We start from the raw sequence: 24,242 nt of genomic DNA on the forward strand, positions 1-24,242 counted from the left end.
TTTCACCATCTTAAAGGAAGTTCCTTTGGATAGTCCCAAACTTAGTACCTTTGAAATTTTAAAAAATGACAAAAAACAAATGTAAGAATGTTAAACAAAGTTTACCTCCTAAAGACAATGAAGTTGTTTAACATTAATTAATAAAATTGGAAAGAATAAGTTCAACTATATTATAAGTTATCTTAAAATGTATTTTTCATACTTTAATAATGTTGTGGAATTTTATCAAACAAGGGTTGAGGATAAATGAAGGTTCTAGTCAACTTTCATGAAGAAGTGTTTGATGAAAAAAATATGTTTGAAGATATTTAAAAATTGTATATCATGGTCTTAGTTAGGATTGTGTTGTTTATGTTGCCTTTTGCATTTTGATTCAACCTCATATTTCATAGCCATGGTGATGAACTTATGCACAAGGATCTTTTTAAAAAGAGTTTTGAAAGTCTGCTCAATTTTTTTTCAAAACTGGTGTTACTGCACAAAAATTTAATCTGTTGTTTGATAAAACAATTGATTCATTTGCACTGCACAAAAACTGTTTTGATTTTCAAAATTTTGTTTTCTCTCCAAAATTCAGTTTTGCTCACATATTCTGTTTTCAACTAATCATAGGTTGGTTATGTTACCACCAAGTGTTTGTCAAAATACAATTTGTTCTTTGAAGTTTTAATCTGTTGTTTTGTAATAGTTTTCAAAATTGTTTTAATTTGAATCCTATAAAAAAGAAGTTTTAACACAGTTCAAATCATCCCTTGCAATTACAAAGTGCTTACAGTTTTCAAGTGATTTTCATTAAGGTTTTCATGTGAGATTAGTGTTTGAAAGTTTTTCTTAAAAACTTTTAAGAGTTCTTGTGTTGTTTTCTTTTGGCTTAGGAATTGAAGTTCTGTCAAAGTTCTACAACAGTGAGGATCCGAGTTTGATTTCCTTAGTCTGCAAATAAGGTATTCTCTTTCCTAAATTCTTTTTCCTTGTAAAAGTGTTTTTATATGTACTTCTTGATAGGGTTTCTAGAAGTATAGTGTTACTAAAATAGTGTTTTTCACCCTGTGTTCTTGGTTTTTGAAGGATTTAAGAATTGATTTGTTTGTAAAGATTGTTTTGTTTTAGTGGAATCCATCTTGGTGTAAGGTGGGACTAGAGTGGGACTAGATGTAGCTCTTAGTGAGTGAACCAGTATAAATTTGTGTGTGCCATTCTTCTTCCTTTATCACTGCCTCTAAAACTAAAATCTGGAAATTTGTGATGAAATAAACATGTTGTTTCAGAATTGAATCAAGTTACTTTTTTACTGTTGTATTGGTCTGAATCACATTATGTTTTCAAGATTTTGAGAAGGCTTTAATCAAACTTAAAACTCAAGGAATCCTTAATCTTTTATAGATTTACTCTTAAAATTAATCTCCTATAATCAATCTTGATTTAGGAACTTTTTTTTTAAATCATATCAAATCTATTTTTTTTATAAGGAAAGTGTTTACAGGTTTAAATTGATTTGTTCTTGATCAATCATTTTGCATAACTGGTTTGAATAAATCTTTTCGAACTGTGTGTTTCAAAGGTTTTTTTTTTTAAATCTGAAATAAAGATCTTAATCTCACTTGATTTCTTTCTTCAAGAACTTGGTCTTAAAACTAAATTGAATCTTTGATAACTCATTCTATTTAAAGCTTTTATTCTTGATACAATTTTCAATATTCCTTGTGTATAAAGATAAGAACTGGTTTAGAAGAATACTTAAGTCAGATATAAACATGTTATTCTGTAAACTAATCTGTTGCATTTCTGATTTACACTCTGACAAAAAATCAATTTGTTTTTCTTTAAATCAATCTGTTCTTTTTCTGTAAGGATTTCTTAAAAGTTTACATTTGCGAAAATTATCCTAAGTACAATTCACCCCCTCTTGAACTTAAACTCCTATAATCTCAACAACAAGTTCAATGGAACACAGAAATAATGTCTACCACAAAAATACTAAAAACAACGAAAAAAAAATAAAAGATCAAGGAGGAAAGGGAGTCAAACACACAAGAATTTAATTTGGTTTGATTAGGGTGTTAACAAACTCCAATCTATATTCACATACAATTTTCACCACTACACTAGACAAATTCTTTTGTCATATTATGATTTTATTATTATTATTATTATTATTATATTATTATTATTATTAATATAAATATTATTAATAATATTAATAATATAAATATTATTAATAATATTAATATTATTAATAATATTAATATGATTTATATTATTAATATTATTGATAATATTAATATTATTAATATGTTTTATATTATTTATATTATTAATATTATTCAAAATATAAATATTATTAATATCATTTATATTATTAATATTATTGATAATATAAATATCATTGATATTATTGATATTATTAAAATTATTAATATTATTAATTATAAACATTATTAATATTATTAATTATAAACATTATTAATATTATTAATAATAAACATTATTAATATTAATAATTTTATTAATATTATTAATATTAATAATATTGTACCGATCCGTCCTCGAGCGAAGTTGACCACTAGTAATGTTGGAGCCACGTAAGCTGGGTCTCACGAGCGGCATGAGTTAGTGTCTCACGAGGCACGTGCGCTAAGGGACCAAAGAGTGGTCAGATATCGGTCACCAGGATGTACCGACGTGCCACTAGACAGAGTGGAGAGGTCGGACATCGGGACTCGAATGGCAGAGCTGGGCCACGAGAGGTGGATCACAAACTACACACCAGTTATCAGTAAGGGAGGAGACTAGGTCACGAGAATCCATGCGTGTAGAGTGGATGACACGTTCAGGCGTAACACGGGTATAGAGCCATTGGAAAGGATACGACCTTCGAGGGTCACATTCCAGGGGTGAGCTGCATGCATGGTACGTGAACAGCTAGGGCGCTTCCAAGACAGGTGGCTCCAGAGATCAGGTGCACGAGGAGGCATCCAGGTGGTCATTCCGTCAGAGGTTGCACTCCAGTTAGGGAACCCCACGCGCTAGGTTATCCTCAGAGTGGGTAACTACGGCGCTGGGGCCCACCCCCTCAGGAAGCCTATTTTGGGTAACGGAAACAGTGGAAACCCTAGGCTATATATAAAGGGAAGTAACAAACTTAGTAAGGTACGCTATTCATTTTGCACCGCTTAACACACAGTTACACAGAGCTTTACACTTACAGTTTTGGTGTTTCCTAGCCCTAAGATTGACTTGAGCGTCGGAGTACAAACGTCCTCTAGGGCACCCTTTGTCTTTGTGTTTCAAGTGTTCAATCGGAAGGAAAGCTCGAGTGAACGCAGGGATTCTTGAGCGTGAGATCGTCGTAGACGCACGAAGACGTTTCGGGTCAACCGGCAGGAACAAATATTATTAAATATTGTTAATATTATTAAGTATTGTTAATATTATTAAATATTATTAGTATTATTATTACTAATAATATTATTAATATTAATAATATTATAATAATAATTATTAATATCAATATTATCATTAATATCAATATTATTATTATTATTATAATTATTAAAAATATTTTGTATGTAATACTTTATATATGTATACAATCCGTATGTAATTATTCATGCGTCATGGCGCCAAAATTACATACTGATTAAATCCGTATGTAATCACTTTTATTCTTAGAAACAGAAAATCCGTATGTAATGTCTATTTACATACTGAATTAAATCCGTATGTAAATATTCATATGTAATGCTCACTTTACATACGGATTCAGATCTTATGTAATAATCAGTTTGTAAATGGACAATTTCTTGTAGTGTATGTTCATAGGAATGATGGTGAAAGTCTTCTGACGGTAGGGTCTAGCCTAACCGAGGGTACAAGACCAAATTGTTATTATCTATTATGATAACAAGAATATAATATAATTATCCAAGAACCAAATCTATTATTAAAGAACGAAATACATTAGTATAAAATGCATTTTGTAAGAGAGATGATTGTTCGAATTATGAAGGTGATAAATGTTTCAGCAAATTATTATGTTTTGTTTCCTCAAAAATATATAAAAATTCATAATTTTTACTTCCTACATTCTCGAAGGCTCAAACCGCTCCTCAAATGTCTCATAAACTAAAGTTTGTCGCTATATAATTTAGAGTCAAAGGGAGTTAATTGTAGTTCTTTCTTTCCTTCCCTTTCAATATATAATAATATTGAAGAATTGAAAATTGCTCAAATGTAAAATATCCTAATTTCATGGAAACGTATTTTAGATTATGTTGAAAGAAATAAGTTTTCCACTCAAAATATTTTTTTTTAATATAAGGTTAAAAATAGTTAAAGGTGTTCTAAATATTCAAATATGACATTTGTTATAACTAAGATAATTAAAGACACAAAATCAATCAAGATAAATAATTGATAGTTGCATTCTTCTATTGAACTTCTAAACATGTGTTTTGTAGACACTTGAACATGTTTTTGGATCTTCAATCTCCTTCTCAAGAGACCTGAGTAATGTTTATGTATTATATTAATTGCAATTGGATTCCAACGTTCATTAATGTCATGCAACCACAACTTCTAAAAACTGTTGCAGCCTTCAACTAATCAACCCTTGAGCACCTTACTAGATTTCTCAACTTAACCAAAATTTCCTACTTATTTCCTTTTAATATTTAATGATTTTCTAATACACTAGGGTTTTTCATACTGTTCTATCATGAGGAGGGAACACAGGGATCCATACACCCCTCAGGGGCGTGGTTTTGCTCGTAAAACACATCACAGTTCCTTGGATTATACAACATTCTTCTTCTCCAACTTTCCAAATGACTATGGTGAGATGGACATGTTCAAAATCTTCCAAAAGTGGGCACGAGTGAAAGAAGTCTTCATTTCACGTCGGCTAAACAAGTGGGGTAGAAGATTTGGGTTTGTGAGATTGTTTGAAGTTGGAAATGCCGGAAATCTGGAGAGGGAACTTGACCAAGTGTACATAGGGAATAGGAAGTTATATGTGAATATCCCAAAGTACCGTCGCCATCTTGTGGAACCAAACAGAATGGAGAGAAAGGAGGCTGGGAGTGTGAACAAGGCCAGGATGTTGGAACGTGGGAAGAACAAGGTGGAGGAAGATGTGGGAAATGCTCTCAAGAAAGGTAAGGAAGTCTGGATGGAAAAGAAGGGGAATAATACCTACGCAGATGTAGTTAAAGGTCATACAAGAGGGGAAAGGAAGAGTGAAGACTCTACTCAGCAAGAGTCTAAAATTCTTCAGCAGTCCCTGCCATGGATGATAAAGAGTGTAGTAGGTCAGTATGTTGAAGGGTTGGACTTCGACAAGCTGAGTGAAGAATTCGTAAAAGGGGGCATGAACATGATAAGAATGAGGTACATGGGGGACAACCTAGCACTTCTAACACCAACAGAAGGGGTGAATATGGAGGAGTTAATAAAGATGAACAGAGGTTGGTTCGATAGCCTTTTTGTTAGCATAAAGCCTTGGACGAAAATGGCGGTAGCAAGTCACAAAGTAGTATGGGTGAAGTGTTATGGTCTTCCGATATCTCTTTGGAACCAGGAATGCTTTAGAAGAGTGATTGGTGAAGCGGCCAAGTTGATGTCAATAGACAAATCTACGTTGATGTGGGAAAACTTAGAATTTGCTCGATTACAAGTTCGTATTGAGACTCATCGGTATGTAAGATTGGTAAAAAAAGATGAGGATTAATGAACATAAGTTGTGTATCCTTCTTGAAGAGGATCTTCCATACACCGCTGTTGATTGTTGCAAAGGTCACTTCTTTAATAATGATTCTACAGACAGTATTTCTTCCTCTGAAACCTACGTGGAAGAATCCTCCTTCTCCGACAATAGTGGCGAGGAGGAGAACAATCAACGGGAAGGGGAGGAAATCCGGTCACGTGGAAAGCCGGTGGGAGGAAGAGAGGAGTTAGGTGGGGAATGGATGGTACAGATGTCAAAATTCTACTTTGGGGCTTCATCCTCAGAAATCGGAGCGTGTTAGAGGAAAGGTGAAAAGTTATACACAAAGGAAGGAAAGCAGGGTCAGAATATATTTGTAGAATCTGGTTTTGTCAACCAATCTGACAAAGTAGATAGGGTTACTCTTAATAGCCATACTACTTACGCAGGTATAGAGGAAAAAGAGAATGACGTAGAAGGTAGTTTGTGCCATGTGGAATCCAAAGTGAAGCTGGGCCAAGAAGGGAAGATAGAGGCCCAATTGGATGATGGGCAGGAGTTAACGGCTGAAATTGGACTCGGGTCTGGGCCAAATCAGAAGCGGCCCGAACTGGTATTAGAGGAAGGAAAAACCCATGAAGAAAATGGTGAGTTGTCGTGTGGTTCGGAGGAGAACGTTGAAACTGAGTCAAACCCACCCGCCTCTCCAGATTTAGCGAGAGTGTCAACCACAACGAAGAAGCTCGGGAAGAATGACGGGCAGCAGCATAGTCGGAGACAAAAACAAATTGAAGGACATGAAGGCTTATCAGAAGAAGAGGTCCCCTACACAAGCTGTGATGACTTACCTCATGCAGAAGACGAAGGAATGACAAGGGACAATGCACCGAAAACTCTAACGCGAGGTGGAAAACCCGAAGTCCTAGCGAAACTGGGGGTATCCTCTACACAACCGAGGAGATCAGTAAGGCTGAGTTCACGATTGCCACAATCCGGAATTATTTCCCCCATTATACAAGGTACATCAACAACCTCTATTTCAGATGGGGATATTGTTAATTGTAATGAGCGGTGGAGGAATTCTGAATTAGCAGTGTCACCGTGTAAGCTATGGGAGATTAGTAGAAAAGCAGGGACTATATGTCGCGGGGATGAGCAGGAGGTAGTTAAAGAATATATTTGCCTGGAAGAGAGAGACTTAGAGATTATGAAAAGTGCAGAGGCGGGTAAAAAGAAGGGTCTCCCATGTTAATTTTCAATCTAATTATAAGAGGCTTTGGGGGAGGAACAAAAGCTAGGTACTTGAGGAGCATAATAGGGCGTGAGGAAGCAGAATTTGTTTGTCTACAAGAAACGAAAACAAGTGATCTCTCGGATGCTAGATGTTACAACCTGTGGGGGGACAACAAAGTTGGTTGGGTTCACAATAAAGGAGATAATGGAAGTGGTAGTCTTTTGTCTTTGTGGAATACTGAATCCTTTACTTACGAGAGTCATGTGATGGGGAAAGGCTTTATTATTATCATTGTACAACATCTAAAAACTTCATTTAGACATGTTGTGGCCAATATATACTCTCCATGCTCTTTGAGTGGTAAGAAGACCTTGTGGGATGATCTCTCCAATGCCAAGTCGGTGTCTCATGATCGTATTTGGTGTATGTGTGGAGACTTTAATGTTGTAAGAATTAGAAGTGAAAGAAAAGGGGTCAAGGAAAGGGGTGGGCAAGTAAGTGAGAGGAATGGCTTCAATTCCTTCATTGACTCTAACTTACTAATGGAGCTGCCTATTGTAGGAAAGAAATTCACGTGGTTCAAACATGATGGCTCGGCAAAGAGTAGAATTGACAGAGTGCTTGTCTCTGAAGAATGGCTTCGATTATGGCCTATGAGTAAACAGTAGGTCTTAAGGAGGGAAGTGTCAGATCATTGTGCGATTGTAGTAAAGTCAGTGGAGAAGGATTGGGGCCCTAAACCTTTCAGAACAATTGATGCATGGAACATGGAAAGGGGCTTTAACAAGATGGTAAAGGATAAGTGGCAGTCCTACTTAGTCCAAGGAAACGAGATAGTAAGGCTAAAGGAAAAGTTGAAGCTTCTTAAGTCTGATCTCAAATCATGGAATAAGGACGTGTTTGGTAACCTTGATACTGCCAAGAGGAAGATACTGCAGGAAATAGAGGCACTCGACTACTTAGATTGCGAAGGGGGCTTAATGGATTTTGAGAGGCGGAAAAGGATGGAGTTGACAAGTAGATTAAAAGAGAATGAAATTAAGATGGAGTCCCTTATTTGTCAGAAGGCTAGAGCAAACTGGTTCAAGTTTGGGAATTCCTGTACTAGGTATTTTCACTCATCTGTGAGGTGGCGAAGAATCAGGAATGAAGTGAAGGGTGTTGAACCAAGTGGTGTTCAATGTTTTGAAGAATCCAAACCCTTTGCAGGATGATGAAGCCTCTGTTGTGCTTGATGTTGTTGTGCTGTTTTAGCCTTGTTCTGGGGTAGTTCTATGTTGTAATCAACACTTAGATTAAATCTCAAAGCAATTAGCATCTCAATTTTATCAAAGCAAAATGTTTTTCAAACTAAGTTGAAACAACCGATTGTTTTGTCGAAACAACCGATTGTTTACACTTAGGTGTTTTGAGAAAGTTTGAAAACTGTTTTTGAATGGTGTTTTTGTTAAGTAACAAAACAACCGATTGATTCGAAGAAACAATCGATTGTTTGTTTTAAAATCATAACAGAAAAACTGTTTTCTTTGACTGAGCTTTAAATGCTTTAACTGAATACGCTCCAGTCATTAAATGCTTTGACCAATCTATTTTAAATGCAATTAAGAGTTTGTTAAGATTTGATAACAAACTATATTCTTAGATATATTCTGAAAAACAGTTTTGATATATTAAGAATCTTGAAACATAGTTTTCATAATAAAAAGAAGATTTTTTCAAAGTATTCTGAGATTGCAAAAGAGTTGAGAGATTGATCAAGGTGTTGAATATGATTCTCTTGTATTGATTTCAGATATTCATCTGTAACAAGTGTAATCTGTGTAAACTGCTGAACAATTCTGTTTGTATGTGTTGCTGAGATTGGCTGTGTGTTCTTGAGGTGTTCAAGATGAGCAATCTTAGTGTTGGCCAAGGAGAGTGTGTTTCTTGAGGTGTTCAAGGTCATTCTCTTGGTTGTTGTTGTAAGTGATCAAGGTGTGGTTGCTTAGTGGATTTCCTCAGGGTTTCTGAGAAGACTGGATGTAGCTCTGGGTTGGAGTGAACCAGTATAAACAACTGTGTACAATCTTTCTATCCCTAACTCTTTAATTTCAGTTTGTTTGTTGTTTGCTGGTATAAACAACCGATTGTTTCGAAGAAACAACCGATTGTTTTTTCTGGTATTACAGTTTTGCTTGCTGTTTTGGCTAACTGAATTGCTGAATCAATTGGTTTCTGAAATAAGTTCATTCTAGCTTTGAAAAGTTTGCGAAAACCCCTTTAAACCATTCACCCCCCCTCTAGTTTAAAGCCATCTTTTCTAACAAAGGGTGTTATAGTGGGGGATCAATGGTGTGAGGAGCCAAGTACAGTGCATCTAGAGGCAAAGAACCTTTTCGAGGCCAGGTTCAAAGCAACAAAGGACCTTGGGGTAAGACTGGACGGAGTTGATTTTAAGACTATTAATGTGTCTGATAATGACAGCCTTCTTGCCAATTTCACTGAGGAAGAGATTAGGGATGTCGTGTGGCAATGTGAAGGTTCAAAGTGCCCAGGACCAGATGGATTCAATTTCAATTTTCTTAAGCACAGTTGGGAGACTATAAAAGATGATATTGTGGGAGCGCTGTCTTTATTCCATGAGACTGGGAGTCTCCCAAAGGGGTGTAATGCATCCTTCATTGCTCTTGTCCCGAAAGTTAGAGACCCTATAAAGCTTGAACAGTATCGACCCATCTCACTGGTAGGAGCCCTATACAAAATCATCTCGAAGGTACTGGCAGGAAGATTGAAGAAGGTGTTGCCCTCTGTTATTGACGAAAGCCAATCCGCTTTCTTAAAGGGTAGAGGGATTTTGGATAGCGTGCTTATGGCTAATGAAGTGATAGAGGAACTTAAGAGGAAGGGGAGAAGCGGGTTATGTCTAAAACTGGACTTTGAGAAAGCATATGACTCGGTAAGGTGGGACTTTCTTTATGATATTCTTCATAGGATGGGTTTTAACAATAAGTGGATCGTGTAGATCCGAGGTTGCTTGGAATCTGCCACAGTATCAGTGCTAGTCAATGGGTGTCCGACGGAGGAATTTAAGCCTTCAAGGGGGTTGAGACAAGGTGACCCCCTTGCACCATTCCTTTTCCTAGTAGTTGCAGAATGACTGTTTGGGCTAGTGAGACAAGCTATGCAGAACAACCTTCTAACAGGCCTCAAGATAGGCAAGAATGAGCTAGAGGTGTGCATTCTCCAGTATGCAGATGATACTCTTTTCCTGTGTGAAAGCACCTTTAGTAATGTGGTAACCCTGAAGGCTATCTTGAGGGGGTTCGAGCTAGCATTAGGTCTGAAAATAAACTTCCACAAGTCAAAACTAGCAGGTATCAATGTATTAAGTAATGAAGTGGTAGTCTACTCTAAGACCTTGAATTGCACTCAAATGGTAGTACCTTTTAAGTATTTGGGTCTTGAAGTAGGAGGAAACCCAAGGAAGAAACCTTTCTGGGAGCCGGTCATAACAAAGCTAAAAGCAAGACTCAGCGTGTGGAAAGGGAGATTCTTATCCTTGGCGGGGAGAATATGTCTTATTAACTCAGTCATATCGGTCATTCCCTTATACTATCTATCACTCTTCAGAGCACCGGAAACAGTGTGTAAAAGCATCATTAGTATTCAACGAAGATTCTTGTGGGGATGGGGGAAAGAGAATAAGCCAATTGCGTGGGTAGGATGGAAGGATGTTTGTAGACCTACAGAGGAGGGAGGCCTGAGAATTAGAGACATACGTATGTTCAACCGTGCACTTCTAGCTAAATGGAGATGGGGGTGCTTATCACAAGAGAGTGGTAGATGGAAGGAACTTTTGAACTCAAAATATGGATTAATGTCCGATAATCTCAATACACCAGTCAGGCTCCAGTCGTGGTGGTGGAGAGACCTTGCAAAGGTGTGTGGAGAGGGAGGAGGAGGAGGAGGATGGTTCCAAGAAGAAATAAGGTGGGAACTAGGAGGTGGAGATAAAGCAAAATTTTGGGAAGATGTTTGGGTAGGAAACTCAGATCTCAAAACTCTATTCCCAAGATTGTTCTCTCTGTCTTTAAACCAGGGGCATACAGTGCGAGAGGTTGGTGATTGGGTGGAATCAGAATGGAGATGGTGTCTTAGGTGGAGGAGAACCAGGTTTGAATGGGATCTCTGATGGAGGCAGGGCTCACCTCGGTGTTATCCAGGGCTGTTTTGAAGAAGAACAACATGGATGTTCAGGTATGGGGGAAGGAGGAGTCGAGGACGTACTCTGTGAAATCTGCTTATGAATGTCTGGTAAAGCCAGACATAGACTCTCAACAGAAGGTGTTTAAACATCTTTGGAAGGAAAAGGCATTCCCGAATGCAACGACAACTGCCTGGAGAGTATTGTTGGGCAGAATCCCAACAAGGCAAAGTTTGAATAGAATAGGGGTTCTGATAAGTACAATGTTATGCCCCCTTTGTCAGGTAGATGATGAGACATGCAAGCACCTGTTCCTGGAGTGTAAACATGCACAACGTATTTGGACCTTGTGCTTCAGATGGATAGGAATATCTTCTGTCCAACACAATGATATAAAGGTGAACTTTGAAAGCTTTGTTTTGAACCAAGCTAGTTCTAAGCAAAACCTGGTCTGGAAAGGAGTCTGGGTTAATATTATAAGAGGCATCTGGGATCAAAGAAATTTAATTGTCTTCAAGCAAGGTGTAGTTGACGTAGAAGAGATTCTACAAAGGGCTCAACTCAAATCTTGGCTTTGGATGAAGCATAAGGTGCATTCTTTCAATTATTCCTTTGTAGACTGGATTCTAAACCCTTGGATATGCATTAATAGTTATAAGTAGTTATAAGTAAGGTCTGCAGACGGAAGAGATAACTTTTGTTGGGATGGAAGGTGACATTACAGTGGTAAAGTTATATCAGCAGGTACATAACTATGTTGCAGCATTTTAAGGTGCAGGATGACCCTGAATGGAATAAAAAGTAGCTGGAAATAGATTTGGTATAGAATGTTGGTTCAGAGAGTGAGTACATTGGTCATGGATAGGGATTGGAGCAGTGGGCTGATGTGCAGGAGAAGGATGTTTCTGAAAATAGTTCGGGGACTGGGATACGACTGCTGGATGACACTAAGACTCAATGGGTACAGATAAAGCACATGCTGGAAAAGAATTAGAGGAATTACATAAGTGAAATGAGAAGGAGAGGCAAGTACTCTGGAGCTAGGTTGTTGGATGGCACTCTGGCTGTTTGGATACAACAAGTGCACCAGCTGGAGGAGATTGTGATGAAATTGTTGTGTCAACCAACATCTCAAGAGAAGTGGTAACATAATACGAAGTGCATAGGGAGGGAGAGATAAGCATAAATCAGCTAGAAAGAAGGCTTCATAGGGCTGTAGATATTGGAAGATGATGCTAGCAACAGGAGTGGTGCAAATATGCTAGTTGGAAGAAGGGTTGCGTTTGTAGCTATGCAGGATGATTCCGGTCTGGAAAGACTGGTAGGGTTGGAAGTTATCACTTCCAGAAGTTCTAAGTTGATAGGCTTTGTGTCACTGAGTTAACAGGCATTCAAAGTTACCCTTCACAACTACTCATCTTGAGCCCACTTCAGTATTGGTTGGTTATTGCCTTGGTCGTAGAAAGGGAATATGAGCAATGGAGGTTGGGTTGGAATTTCTGCTATTAACTGTCAGTGGAATGAAGGTCACGGGTGCCATATTCTACCTACAAATGTGGGGCATAGATAAAGGACCTAAGTTCCTAGCCATGCCAATCCTATAGGCACGTGCTTTTATAATTGTGGCTGATGCAACTGACTTTGGGGAGATGATCAGTTTGGGAAGGTATAACTTAGTGCATGTGCCAGCATTTTATATGATAATCCAAGTGATGCATGACTGTTTTCTGGTATGGGAGCTGGTATGGATCATGTCACACCCCTTTATAGTTTATTTTTTTCTGTCACGATGGTGCACTTTTTGTAAGTTATTCTTAGAGGTTATAACTACATTCTATGCTTCATTCAAGTGAGAGTAGGGCTGCCAAAAGGCAGTTGTAGCTTGGTGTTTTTTTTTGGGTGTGAATTGTTTAGACAAAATCACACAGGCAAAATCACATAGTGGTTTATGCTCTAAGCCATAAGCAATAGTAACCATGTGAAGTAACCATGTGATTGTAGTATACGGGTTGAAATACTCCTGAAGTATCCCTCTTAATTTTATTCATTCATTGCTGATAGAAAAAAAACGTTCATTAATGTCTTTTTCTACAATATCATTCATGTCTATTAATCATATTAAAACTTAAAGATATGCCTTATAATCACTAGTAAGTTAAGATTTACTTTAATAAGAGAATATCTAATGACAATCTTTATTGAAGAACCTAAAAGACGCTATAAGCATATTAGAGAGAGCATGATGTTTTTATATCAATTCTATTTAATTAACTAAAAGATATTTAATTTTTTTGTTTTTCATATATATTAAGGTAAAACAACTTACTTTAACCAATATAAAAGTCTGTTTTCCCATAATGTTTCTTTCTCATTATCGTGCAATTCACCATTCCATCTACTAAGCAAGCCAGCAAACTTGACAATCCTTCAAATTACTTTATTTATCTTTATAAAAAATATTAATCATAATGAAACATTAAATAAATAAAGTAAAAAAACATAGTGATTGATTACATCATTGTCTCCATCAACAACTCAGGTACTCTCCCGTACACATTCTTTTAGTATATAAGATTGCATAAAGAGAAATTTTAAATATAGTTATATCTATTACTAAAAAAATTATTAAATAACAACTAACTTTATAAATAATAATAATTAACTATTATATTTATATATATATCACTACAATAAAATTATTAAATAATAATTAAATTTAAAAATAAAAAATAACTAATTATTATATTGACTATCTCAAATACTATTTTATAAACTAAAAAATTATTTATATTTAAATCTTTCTATTATTAATAAAAATTATAAATTATTTTATAAATTTATATTTAATATTAATTATAATCGTTTTAACTTCTAATTATTTTAGATTCTAATTTAATCTATATAAAAATTAATTTAAAATCTATAATAACTAAAATCTTGATATATACTTTAAAAACTAGTTTATATATTTTTATTAACTATATAAATTATTTTTACTAATAATTTTTTATTTTATAAAATAATATCTAACTTAATCAATATAGTAATTAATTATTTTTTTATCTAAATTTAATTAATATTAACGATTTTTTTTATTACATACTATTTTTTCACTTGTAATTTTTTTAAGTATAAAAATTCGAGCATATATTTCATCACTTAATTTATGATCATAAAAAATCTCACACGAATATACTTTTTGAATGAAGTATTTCAGAAAAACAAAATTATCTATGAATGTAAACCATGTATATTGTAAACCATGTATATTGTATAATCAAAAGTATATGTGTTGTAGTTGATACAGGGTGCGAGGCTCCCCACCCCAACAGGAACGGGATCGATCATGTTCCAATCAGGCAGAACAGTGTCAAAATACCAGACCAAAAGTCATTAGAAAGAACTGCATGCTACTGTAGCAGTTGGTGCAGGGCTCTGGTCTATATGAGGAGTGGCCAGGATGGGTAGTATTAGGCTGATGTAAGATAGTAGGGACCGTTCCATGTAGGTAGCAGGAATATAAGAAGCATGCAATCAATCATTGATCGCCTAAGCAAGCACAACGAAGACCATCACTTCGTAATGGATGCTGCCTCACCTTCAAGCATTCTTGCTCTAAAGCGATATCAACCTCTGCATCTTGACAACCTGCTGGGCTCAAACTCTTCGTTGTTCAAGTTTTTGGAACTAAAAGGCTTGTTGGTGTTGTTTCTACTCAAAGCGGATGCCATGTCATTATTATGAGGCTAGACGGCTTGTGGAGCACATACTATGTACATGATGGATGGGATCGCTCAAACGATGCCGTGGACCTGGTATTATAGTGGTTTACTGACAGGTAACAAACCAAGTGTTTGGCCAAGACGTTGCTTTGGGGCGTAAGGGTTCTGTGTAGTTCTTTAAATTCCATGCGGTAGTTTTGATCGAGACATGCGGATGGAGGTGGCTAAGAGGGGCTGTTTAGGCTGGTATAGGAGCAGTGTGGCTAACAGGGGCAGAGTGCAGATGATGTAAGCTGAAATGCTAAGGAAGGGGAGGATGGCTAGGTGACGTACAGGATTTCCTACGAAGTAAGCTAAGAAAACCCTTTGAAAACAGGCTGTAAGTAAGGTTGCTTCTGTAAGGATACCGTTTCATGACCCTGACAAGGGACTGATATGGAAATCTTGTGGTGTGTAGTTGGGTAGAATATGGCTACATAAAGTGATGCAAAGTTTGCTGCATTTTACGCTTTTGATGTAGAAGTTACCGTTAATTTTGTAGGATTCTGTGATGTTGGTGCAACATTTGGATGATATCCCAAGTGGCTATAGCTACATGCTTAGGTTTGCAAGTGTGTAGCTACAAGTCATGAGGAGGAATAACCATGTGTTATGTATACGGGTTGGGATACTCCTTAAGTATCTCTTTTATTAATTTTATTCATTGTTGATAAAAAAAAAATAATCAATACACCGTTGTATAGTTTATTAATTATACAAAATTTAGTTAGTAATTATGTTTTCTAAGAATGTTGTGGAAACATTCAATTTATAAAAATTTAACTCACAGATTGATTATATTAGTGGTGAAAAATGGATAAAATGTCTTCGAAGGAATTACATACACCTTTCCTCAAACACTTATAAATTTAAATTTGTTTGAAGAGAATTAAAAAAGGTTAATGTTACAATCAAGCAGTAAATTATAATCTTCCATGTTAACTGTAGATTCCAAAGTAGGAAACATTAATCTTTTAAAGTTATTTTCAATATAAGAATGATACTCATCGCATCGTGTCACGTTATTTTTAATATTTTTTTTTCAATTTTTTATTTAATATAAACTCGTATTTTAAGTTTGTAAATTTAAAAAATAATTTTTATTCTCATAATTTAACATGTGAGTTTAAATTTTATATCACATCATTTCATATCAATAAAGTATTTTAGATAACTGGAATTATGATGTGAATGTGTTTTTAGTTTACATACATACCTTGCACTTATAAGGCTGCTTATTTAAGGAAGAGAGCAACGTTAAAAATAGAAGAAATTTTTTTTTTACTGAAAAATGATTTCATATAAGGAGATTAATATTTTTAAGTGAAAGTAACATTTTTCTATTCTCTTGAAGGTTTGCCAAATCTCAATGATGCAAAATAATGAAATGAAAGAACACAAATGGAAGAGGTGGCAACTTCATCACTTGATTGAGGCATTCACTGTTAGTTCTTGAAAGTAGCAAGACACTGAATCTGGGTCAACAAGAATTGGGTGAGACTATTTCCCAATTTTGGAAACTATTGGTCGCAGTTTTTGCACATTTAAAGTGAGCTTCAAATTATATTTATACAAAATGAAGAATATCAAGTCATTTTAAACTTGAGTTTTAAAAAATCATTTTATTTGTTATTTTAGTTCAAAGTTGTCAATTGATTATCATTATATTTTAAAAAAAGTAATTTTTGCCACTCCTCTTTAAAATTAGTGATCGATGCTATTCTATCGACGTAGATGAGTTTGCATAATTAGCTTTGACTGCATCTACAATTAATATAGAAAAATAATTCATTATCCCATCTCCATAATTTAGCGATTTTTTAATATAAAGTTTATGATGAAAGTAATCAAACGTTAATTTCTCTCGTCATTATTCTTTTATTTTCCGCATTCACTGTTCATTCGTTTATTCTTAACCTGAGTCAAATACTATGGGCAATAGATGTTGCTGTTTGACATTTATTGTGGAATCTAATGCTACTATGCTATTTAATTTCGATATTTTTTTTATCAATGAATAAATAAAATTAAAGGGATATTTCAGGGGTATCCCAACCCATATACAATGATCAGAAGTGGACTTCCTATTTCATCCACAAAAGAAATTCTCCTTTATGGTTGGATCATAACAACCTTAAAGTGAGAGAACCATACCCAAAAAACTAACCAACAGGTTACCTCATAGCATCATTCAGCTTTACCGAAACACCCAGAACCGAGGCCACCTACATTCACCTTGCCACACGACGAGTTACCCAAGCACGTTGCATAACTTCGGCGACCACCGACTACATACATATGGAAAACGCCACTTCCTCGACCGGCGATCATGTTGACCAACTTCAACGACCACCGACTACGCACACATGGAGATCGCCGTTTCATCGACCGGCGATCATGTTGATCTTTACATAACTTCGACGACCACCGACTACGTATGCATGGAGATTGCCAATTTAATTTTACATTAAACACCAAGTAAACTCATTTATGTTGGGTCTTATGCTAAGGAATTAACGATATACCAATTTAAAATTGACGTTGAATGAAAATAATTTTGAGTAACTATTGTGTTGAATAATTTTGAGTAACTAATGATATACCAAACATAAAAAAAACACCTCCTCCCTCACACCCTTGAATTTGGTAGATATAATATGGAAAATATTTCTTTCACACTATACACATTAAAAACATATACTTGAGAACACATTAAAAACATATACTTGACAACACATTATAATAATATAATAATATTTAAAAATAAAAAATAAAAAATGAATAAAATATTATTTTATTAAAGTTTTGGGTTAAATTTTGTTTTTGTTTAACCATGCGCGGATTGAATGGAGGAGCTAAATAATTGACAGTATTTACCTGTTGTGATTGGACCAAAATGACGTAATATGGTTATTTGAGAGGTAGTATTTAACAAAAGAAAGTGGTTATTTTAAAAGGTAAAAAGTGTAATAATTTGAGAAAAGCACCCCACCAAACAACACACACGCCACCACCAAAATTCAGTGAAAGGACCTGTCAAAATTTAAATAACAAACAAACATTTGTTGTAAAAGTATCGAAACCATAAATCAATATTACAACGTCGTCGAGAGAAAGAGGTTGGTGACGCTCTCCAATCATGGCTCCTTGTTCCGGCGCCGCCAACCTCTGCTGCCTCTTCATCCACGACGAACCCTCCCCGCAACAGACCCTCGGCGTCCTCGCCTTCGATGCCGCCAAGATCATGTGCCGTCTCCTCTCCCTCTACAACTCCCTCTCCCACCAGGAAATAGTCCACCTACGCCGCAACATCATCAGGTCCAAATCCGTTTCTCATCTCAACTCCCGCGACGAGTGTTTCCTCCTCACCCTTGCCTGCGCCGAGCGACTCGAGGAACTCAACCTCGCCGCCGCCACCGTGTCCCGCCTTGCCGCCCGATGCTCCGACCAAAACCTTGCCCGCTTCGACGCCCTAGACGCCCGCAAGCTCCAGTTCGGAACCCGGGACGTCGAGAAGAAGATCGAGAGCATGGAGAAGCTCGTATTCGCTACGAGGAGCCTCCACAAGGCCATGGAATCCCTCACGGAGATGGAAGCGTCGGAAAGAAAAATGCAACGGTGGCGAAGCATTAGGGCAAACCACGGTCTGAAGGTCAAGGTCGAATGTTTCAATGACAGAATCATGTTTTATCGGAGACAGATTATATATTTCAAACATGTCTCCCTTTGGGGTCAGACATTCGACAAGGTTGTCGGCCTCATGGCGAGGATTGTTTGCATTGTCTATAATAGAATATGTTCCGTTTTCAGAATCTTCATCACGGGTAATGTTGCCAGAGGTATCAACCAGAAGAGGAAGACCAATGGCCGACCCAGGGTTGCTAGATCACCGGAGAATTGTTGTTGCCGCGTTGAACATCGCGATTTGTATAAGTTGAACCTCTTTTTATTCGACCAAGCCGAGGAGCAGTTGTTAATTCGGAAGCGCGTGTGGGGTTGTTGTCACGTCCAGAAGAGTGCTTCCACCGGGGTTTTCCGGTACCGCAATTCGCCTCCGCAGGGAGGCGGAGAGGTGGCCCGGAACAATCGCGTCATGCGGCTGGCGCCAGCCGCTACGGTGGGCGGGGCGGGGCTCTCGCTGCGGTACGCGAACGTGATTATGTTGGCGGAACGGTGCATGAACGCGCCTGATGCTACGATAGGGGACGACGCGCGCGCTGCGTTGTACGAGATGCTACCTGAGAGGTTGGAGGTGAAGTTGAGGCCGAAACTGAGAGGGGAGTGGTTGGAATGGGGGAAATTGAAGGGTGACGGAGAGGGCCATTCGTCTGCTGCGGCTAGACGGTGGCACGAGGAGGTGGGGGATGTGATGGAGTGGTTGGTTCCGGTGGCTCATGACATGGTGAGGTGGCAGGCGGAGAGGAACTTGGAGAAGCAAAAGTTTGAGACAAGGCCAACGGTGTTGTTGTTGCAAACTTTGCACTATTCCGATTTGGAGAAGGTGGAGGAGGGGATTGTGAAAGTGTTGGTGGGGTTGAGTTATATGTATTGGTACAGAAAATTGTGATGCTTTTATGTTTTTCATATCTCAAATTTCATCTTATTCTTTTTTAATTTCTAGTTCTTTTACACTAACAAGATCGAAGATTGATGCCTACCAAAGTTTCTCATTTGCATGTAGAACGTGAAATTATATTTGTCTATAAAAGTGTGTGTAGAGATCTTGAGTTTGTGTCCTTAGTGGCAATGAAAGCCTTCACGTAAAGCAGAAACGAAACCATCGTATATAATTGATAGCGATGGAATTATGAAATTATAGATCATCATCAAGAGTTGATTTGTTTCAATATCTTGATTAATGCACTAGTGGCTACATTATGTCAATCCCTCCAGCTGGTTGAAAGGGTGACTCTTATAAGACATAAACTATAATAATGATACACGAATTGGTCAATAAGATCCCATAAGGGCCAATTGCGTCTGACTCTTAATCTGGAGAGATTAACAAAATTTCGCAATATTATCACTAGGTTTTACTATAAAATGCATTTGTTTTGGGTTTTAGATTTTCAATTATCACACTTTTAACATTAAAAACACTCATTTAACAATTCAATAAATTAGTATTTTTATTTTATTTTTAATTTAAAATATTATTATATTATTTTAAAGAGTTATCAAATGAAAGTATCTTAGAGAATCTTTATTAAAAAATATTAGTACATGTTGTTTTTATTATATGTTTTTAAGGCATATTTTATAAAATATTGATGATATTTTTTATAAGGAATTTTATAGTTTCTACATAATAATTTATTTTTTATCTGTTCTTATTAAATATTACGAGAATGTTTATTTTTTATTAGTAAAAAATAAAAGAATCCATCAATGAGAAGGTAAATTTAGTACATTAAATCAACTGAATTAATTATTTAGTTTTAATGGTTAGGATAATTTTCGTGGGAGCATCGTTTAAGCTTGCGAAATTTGAGTAACAAAACCTGGGCAGACATAGATTACATTAAAAAAATAAGTAATTTGGCAGTGTCCCCTAAAGTTTTAGTGCAATTGCATGGTATCCACAAACATTTCCATTTTCTTAAAATTTCCATTTTCTTAAACCTTTCAACAAGATTTCCCTCTTAACTGATCTTATTTTTTTTCTTATTTTATTCTTATATTAATATTTTAATTTTATTATTGTATTATGGTTATTGTGTTATTTCTTATTCCCCTTAACTGTTCTTCATTTTTTTCCCATTTTATTCTTATATTAATATATTTAATTTTATTATTGTATTAATATAAAGCAGTTTTGAATTGAAAAAGATGTGGATAAACAGTTATGAATTGAAAGAGAGGTGGAGGAGTAGTTATGAATTGAAAGAGATAATTTATTTTGAAAATTAATTGCATAATGAGAGAGTGTCTGTTGTATGAAAGAGAAATAAATTTAATAAAATATTTGAAATAAATAGAGCAACTGTTTGAATTAATTATTACTGAGAGGTTACCACTTTCTTCCTTCAGTAGTTTTCACCGTCACCATTTACATCCACTTTCTTACGTAGTTTTCACCAGTTACATCCACTCCCTTATAAGGAGTAGTTGAGCGGTTACCACTTTCTTTCACTTTCTTATAAGGAGTAGTTTTCACCCGTTGCATCCAAAGAAAAAAAATGTTCATAAATTTTGACACATTTTGAACCCTCTTCCTTTACGCTCCATGTTCTTCTTCTTCTACTCTCACCCATCTTAGTCCCTCTTCAATCACCACTGTACAACAACAACCACCATTGCTTCCTCCTTCTCACACTTCCCAAAGCGTTCGAAGCAGAGACGTGTCTCATTGTTATAAGATTTGAACATTTTTGTTTCTATTGCTTTCTTAATTTTTTTTTATTTTTTTATGAATCCTAAGCCCAGCTTTGCGGGCAAAGTTTTTATGTCTACTAGTGCTTTTGATCTATTAGATATTACATAAGTTGGAAGTTTGGTAATTTGTATTTAGTTTATTATTTTATTTTTTTCAACTTCTTTGCCATGGAAGATGTGGATTCAATTGATATGGTGATAGATTCCACAACTTCCAACATACAACCATTTGTATTATGTTTTGACATTGTTTGCTGGCCCATTTTTTTTAAACCTTAATTTTAATCTTGATAACCTTACAAAGTTCAAGATTACACCCAAGTTAAATCAAAATTTAATATTCAAAAACAATAAAATGAAAATATAAAAAAATTAACATAAAATCTTAATAAAACTATTATAGCATTTAGATAATTTACATATATACTCATTTAATTTAATATTTATTAAAATTATAGAGATAAAAGAAATAGAGGGAGCGAAAAGAAAAAAAAAAGGGTTAAAAATACGGTTAAACAGATAAAATAAAAGTAATCATAATTGATTATATGTTTTTATTTTTGAAAAACAATTTCTTTATGATTGATGACACATTTTTCATGTTGATATATTTGAAAATAAAAACACATAATCAATCAGATTGAAACATAATGTTGTCTTTATTTTTAATTACAATTTTTTTATTCTCTATAAAGTTAATAAAGTTCACAAAAATATTAACATTTTTCTCATTTTATTTAAAGATAATAAAGTTAATATTGTTGTAGAAGATAAAATCATTTACTACATAGTATCATTGACTATATGAGATAACCAGAAAATTGTAATTTATTATTAATTATTATTATTATTGATTATAATTATATATTCTTATTATATTATAAATATTATGTTAATTGTTTTCCCTTAATTTCTTTATTTTTTTTGTGTGTGGAATTTTTTTAATTTTTTTTTACCTAATCTTTATGCTTTCTTTTTCCACCTAATCAATTCACCATCATTTATTTCTTTATTTTTTATCTTTCATTTTATCTCAATTATAAATCCTAAATCTTAACATAAAAGAATTGAATATAACATAATTAATTTTTAAACAATATCTAGTTGATTTATTTATTTATTATTAAAGATCACATATCGACGATATATAGTCAATTCATAATATATAAATCTTAATATACATGTTGATGTTTTAAATTTGAGATAAACTTGGAGTCTAAGTTTTTAAGATGTTATCAAAGTATTTTAAACTTAGGGTTTAAATTACTATAAGTTTAGGGTTTAAATTGCAAGAAATAAGGTCCAAGTTATTTATGGCTTTTTTGTATTAAAAAGTTATAAAAAATAAAATTTAAATTTAACTCAATTTTAATGATGAACTTTGTCCATTTATATAAAAATTTAAAAAAAGGAAAAAAGTATAAATAATTTATATATATATATATATAAATCAAATGCAGAATTTTTTATCGACAAAAAATAATTGAATAAAATGGAATATTTCAAGAGTGTCTCAACCATTTTACAAGTACCAAACACAAGCTTACTAGCTAGTTTACGAACCAAAAACTTTAAATAAGCTTAGCTTCCTAACTATAATTTAAGCATAACTTTTTTTTTTATCAAAAAAAAATTAATAAATTAATATAAAAAAGAGATACTTTAGCACCAACCCTTATAAAAAAACATGTCTTACTCAGAAAAGACTTTTTTTCTTTCCCTCCCCTGTTTTTATAGCAACACAATATAAAACCCTGAACACAAATACCTTCAACAGGAACTACCTAACTACACCAGCTTTACCCATGTATACAGGTGGGTCCTTATGCAGTCCTTCCAAAGATGAAGTGACAAAGTAGTAAAAGAATTTTTAAACTTTAAAAATCTCGCTAGCAGTATCACACCTATTAAAAACAATCTAATTCAAGTAATTCCAGTTTCGAAAATACTACTAAGATAACTTTGTTCTCAATTGCAGGCAATGATAAACCAGCACTCGGAGTTATGCAGCAAAATTCTAAACCTGCATCCGAACACTGCACTTGTTATACCAAGTACATGCTAGCAGAACTTTATGCTCATAGTTTATAAATCATCCTTAGTCCCTATTACTTTAACACCACTTCAGAATTCTCTATGGTCACCAACTGAAAAACATCACTTGCCTTGACCAATAGTAGCATCAGGATATTTGTTCTCATTAGAGTATTGTATGGCTTCCCTCACATGAACCAAGGCTGGAATACTAGTATCCAAAGCTCCAATAATCACAACCTCAACATCACCATCGTTCACAAATGGATTTAGTAAAACAACTTGCGCTGACCTTAAAAAACAGTTGTCTCCATCTACATTAGTGCAATAGAATCCTCCTATAACCTTCACTTGGCAGTTCCTCTTCCTTCTATTCCTGCTTCCTAGACATTGCTTTAGCAGCTGCCAATAGGATAACCATAACATTATGCAGCAGAACTAGCAAAACTGCATAAAACGCTGTCATCAAAACACCATTAAGACTTTCTGTGGTGGATAGACCTAGTGCCAACTAGCTTACACTTTATACTCATAGCACATGAAGCATTCTTGATAAACAACTGCCACTCCCTGCTCTTCAACAGTATTAAAATTGTCTTACCTTAACCGTGAGTCAGGAAAACACGTACTATAATCCTTCACATTGGCTTAGACTTCCTTATTCTCCATCTCCATAAAAAGCCAGGTCTTGGCTTGCAGTCCCGCAGACCACTCAGAGCAAGAACAAAATTGTTGCTATCATAGCCTTTATTCTGCTAACAACCTCTGCTACCTACTCCCTTGTTTGGATCCCTCCACAACTCACTTACCCCTCTTTTAGCTGCTGGAAAAGTTGGTTTGTGGAAACCAAAGTTGCATCACCTGCACATTGAACTTACTCTGTTACCCCCAAAGCAAAACAACACCTCCATTTTGTACCTTCAAGACAATTGCCCCTTCAAAAAGATTGTT

General features: G+C 35.2%; 1 protein-coding gene across 1 annotated transcript; it reads left to right on the forward strand.

Annotated features, from left to right (window-relative positions):
* The first annotated feature begins 17,875 nt into the window (after positions 1-17,875).
* On the forward strand, positions 17,876-19,468 carry LOC137825737 (protein PSK SIMULATOR 1). Its single transcript, XM_068631493.2, has one exon. The coding sequence runs from the start codon at positions 18,022-18,024 to the stop codon at positions 19,447-19,449; it is 1,428 nt and encodes a 475-aa protein (XP_068487594.1). The 5' UTR covers positions 17,876-18,021; the 3' UTR covers positions 19,450-19,468.
* Positions 19,469-24,242: the final 4,774 nt, after the last annotated feature.

Source organism: Phaseolus vulgaris, chromosome 8 (genome assembly GCF_051622355.1).
Source record: "Phaseolus vulgaris cultivar YP4 chromosome 8, ASM5162235v1, whole genome shotgun sequence".
Lineage (NCBI taxonomy): Eukaryota > Viridiplantae > Streptophyta > Magnoliopsida > Fabales > Fabaceae > Phaseolus > Phaseolus vulgaris.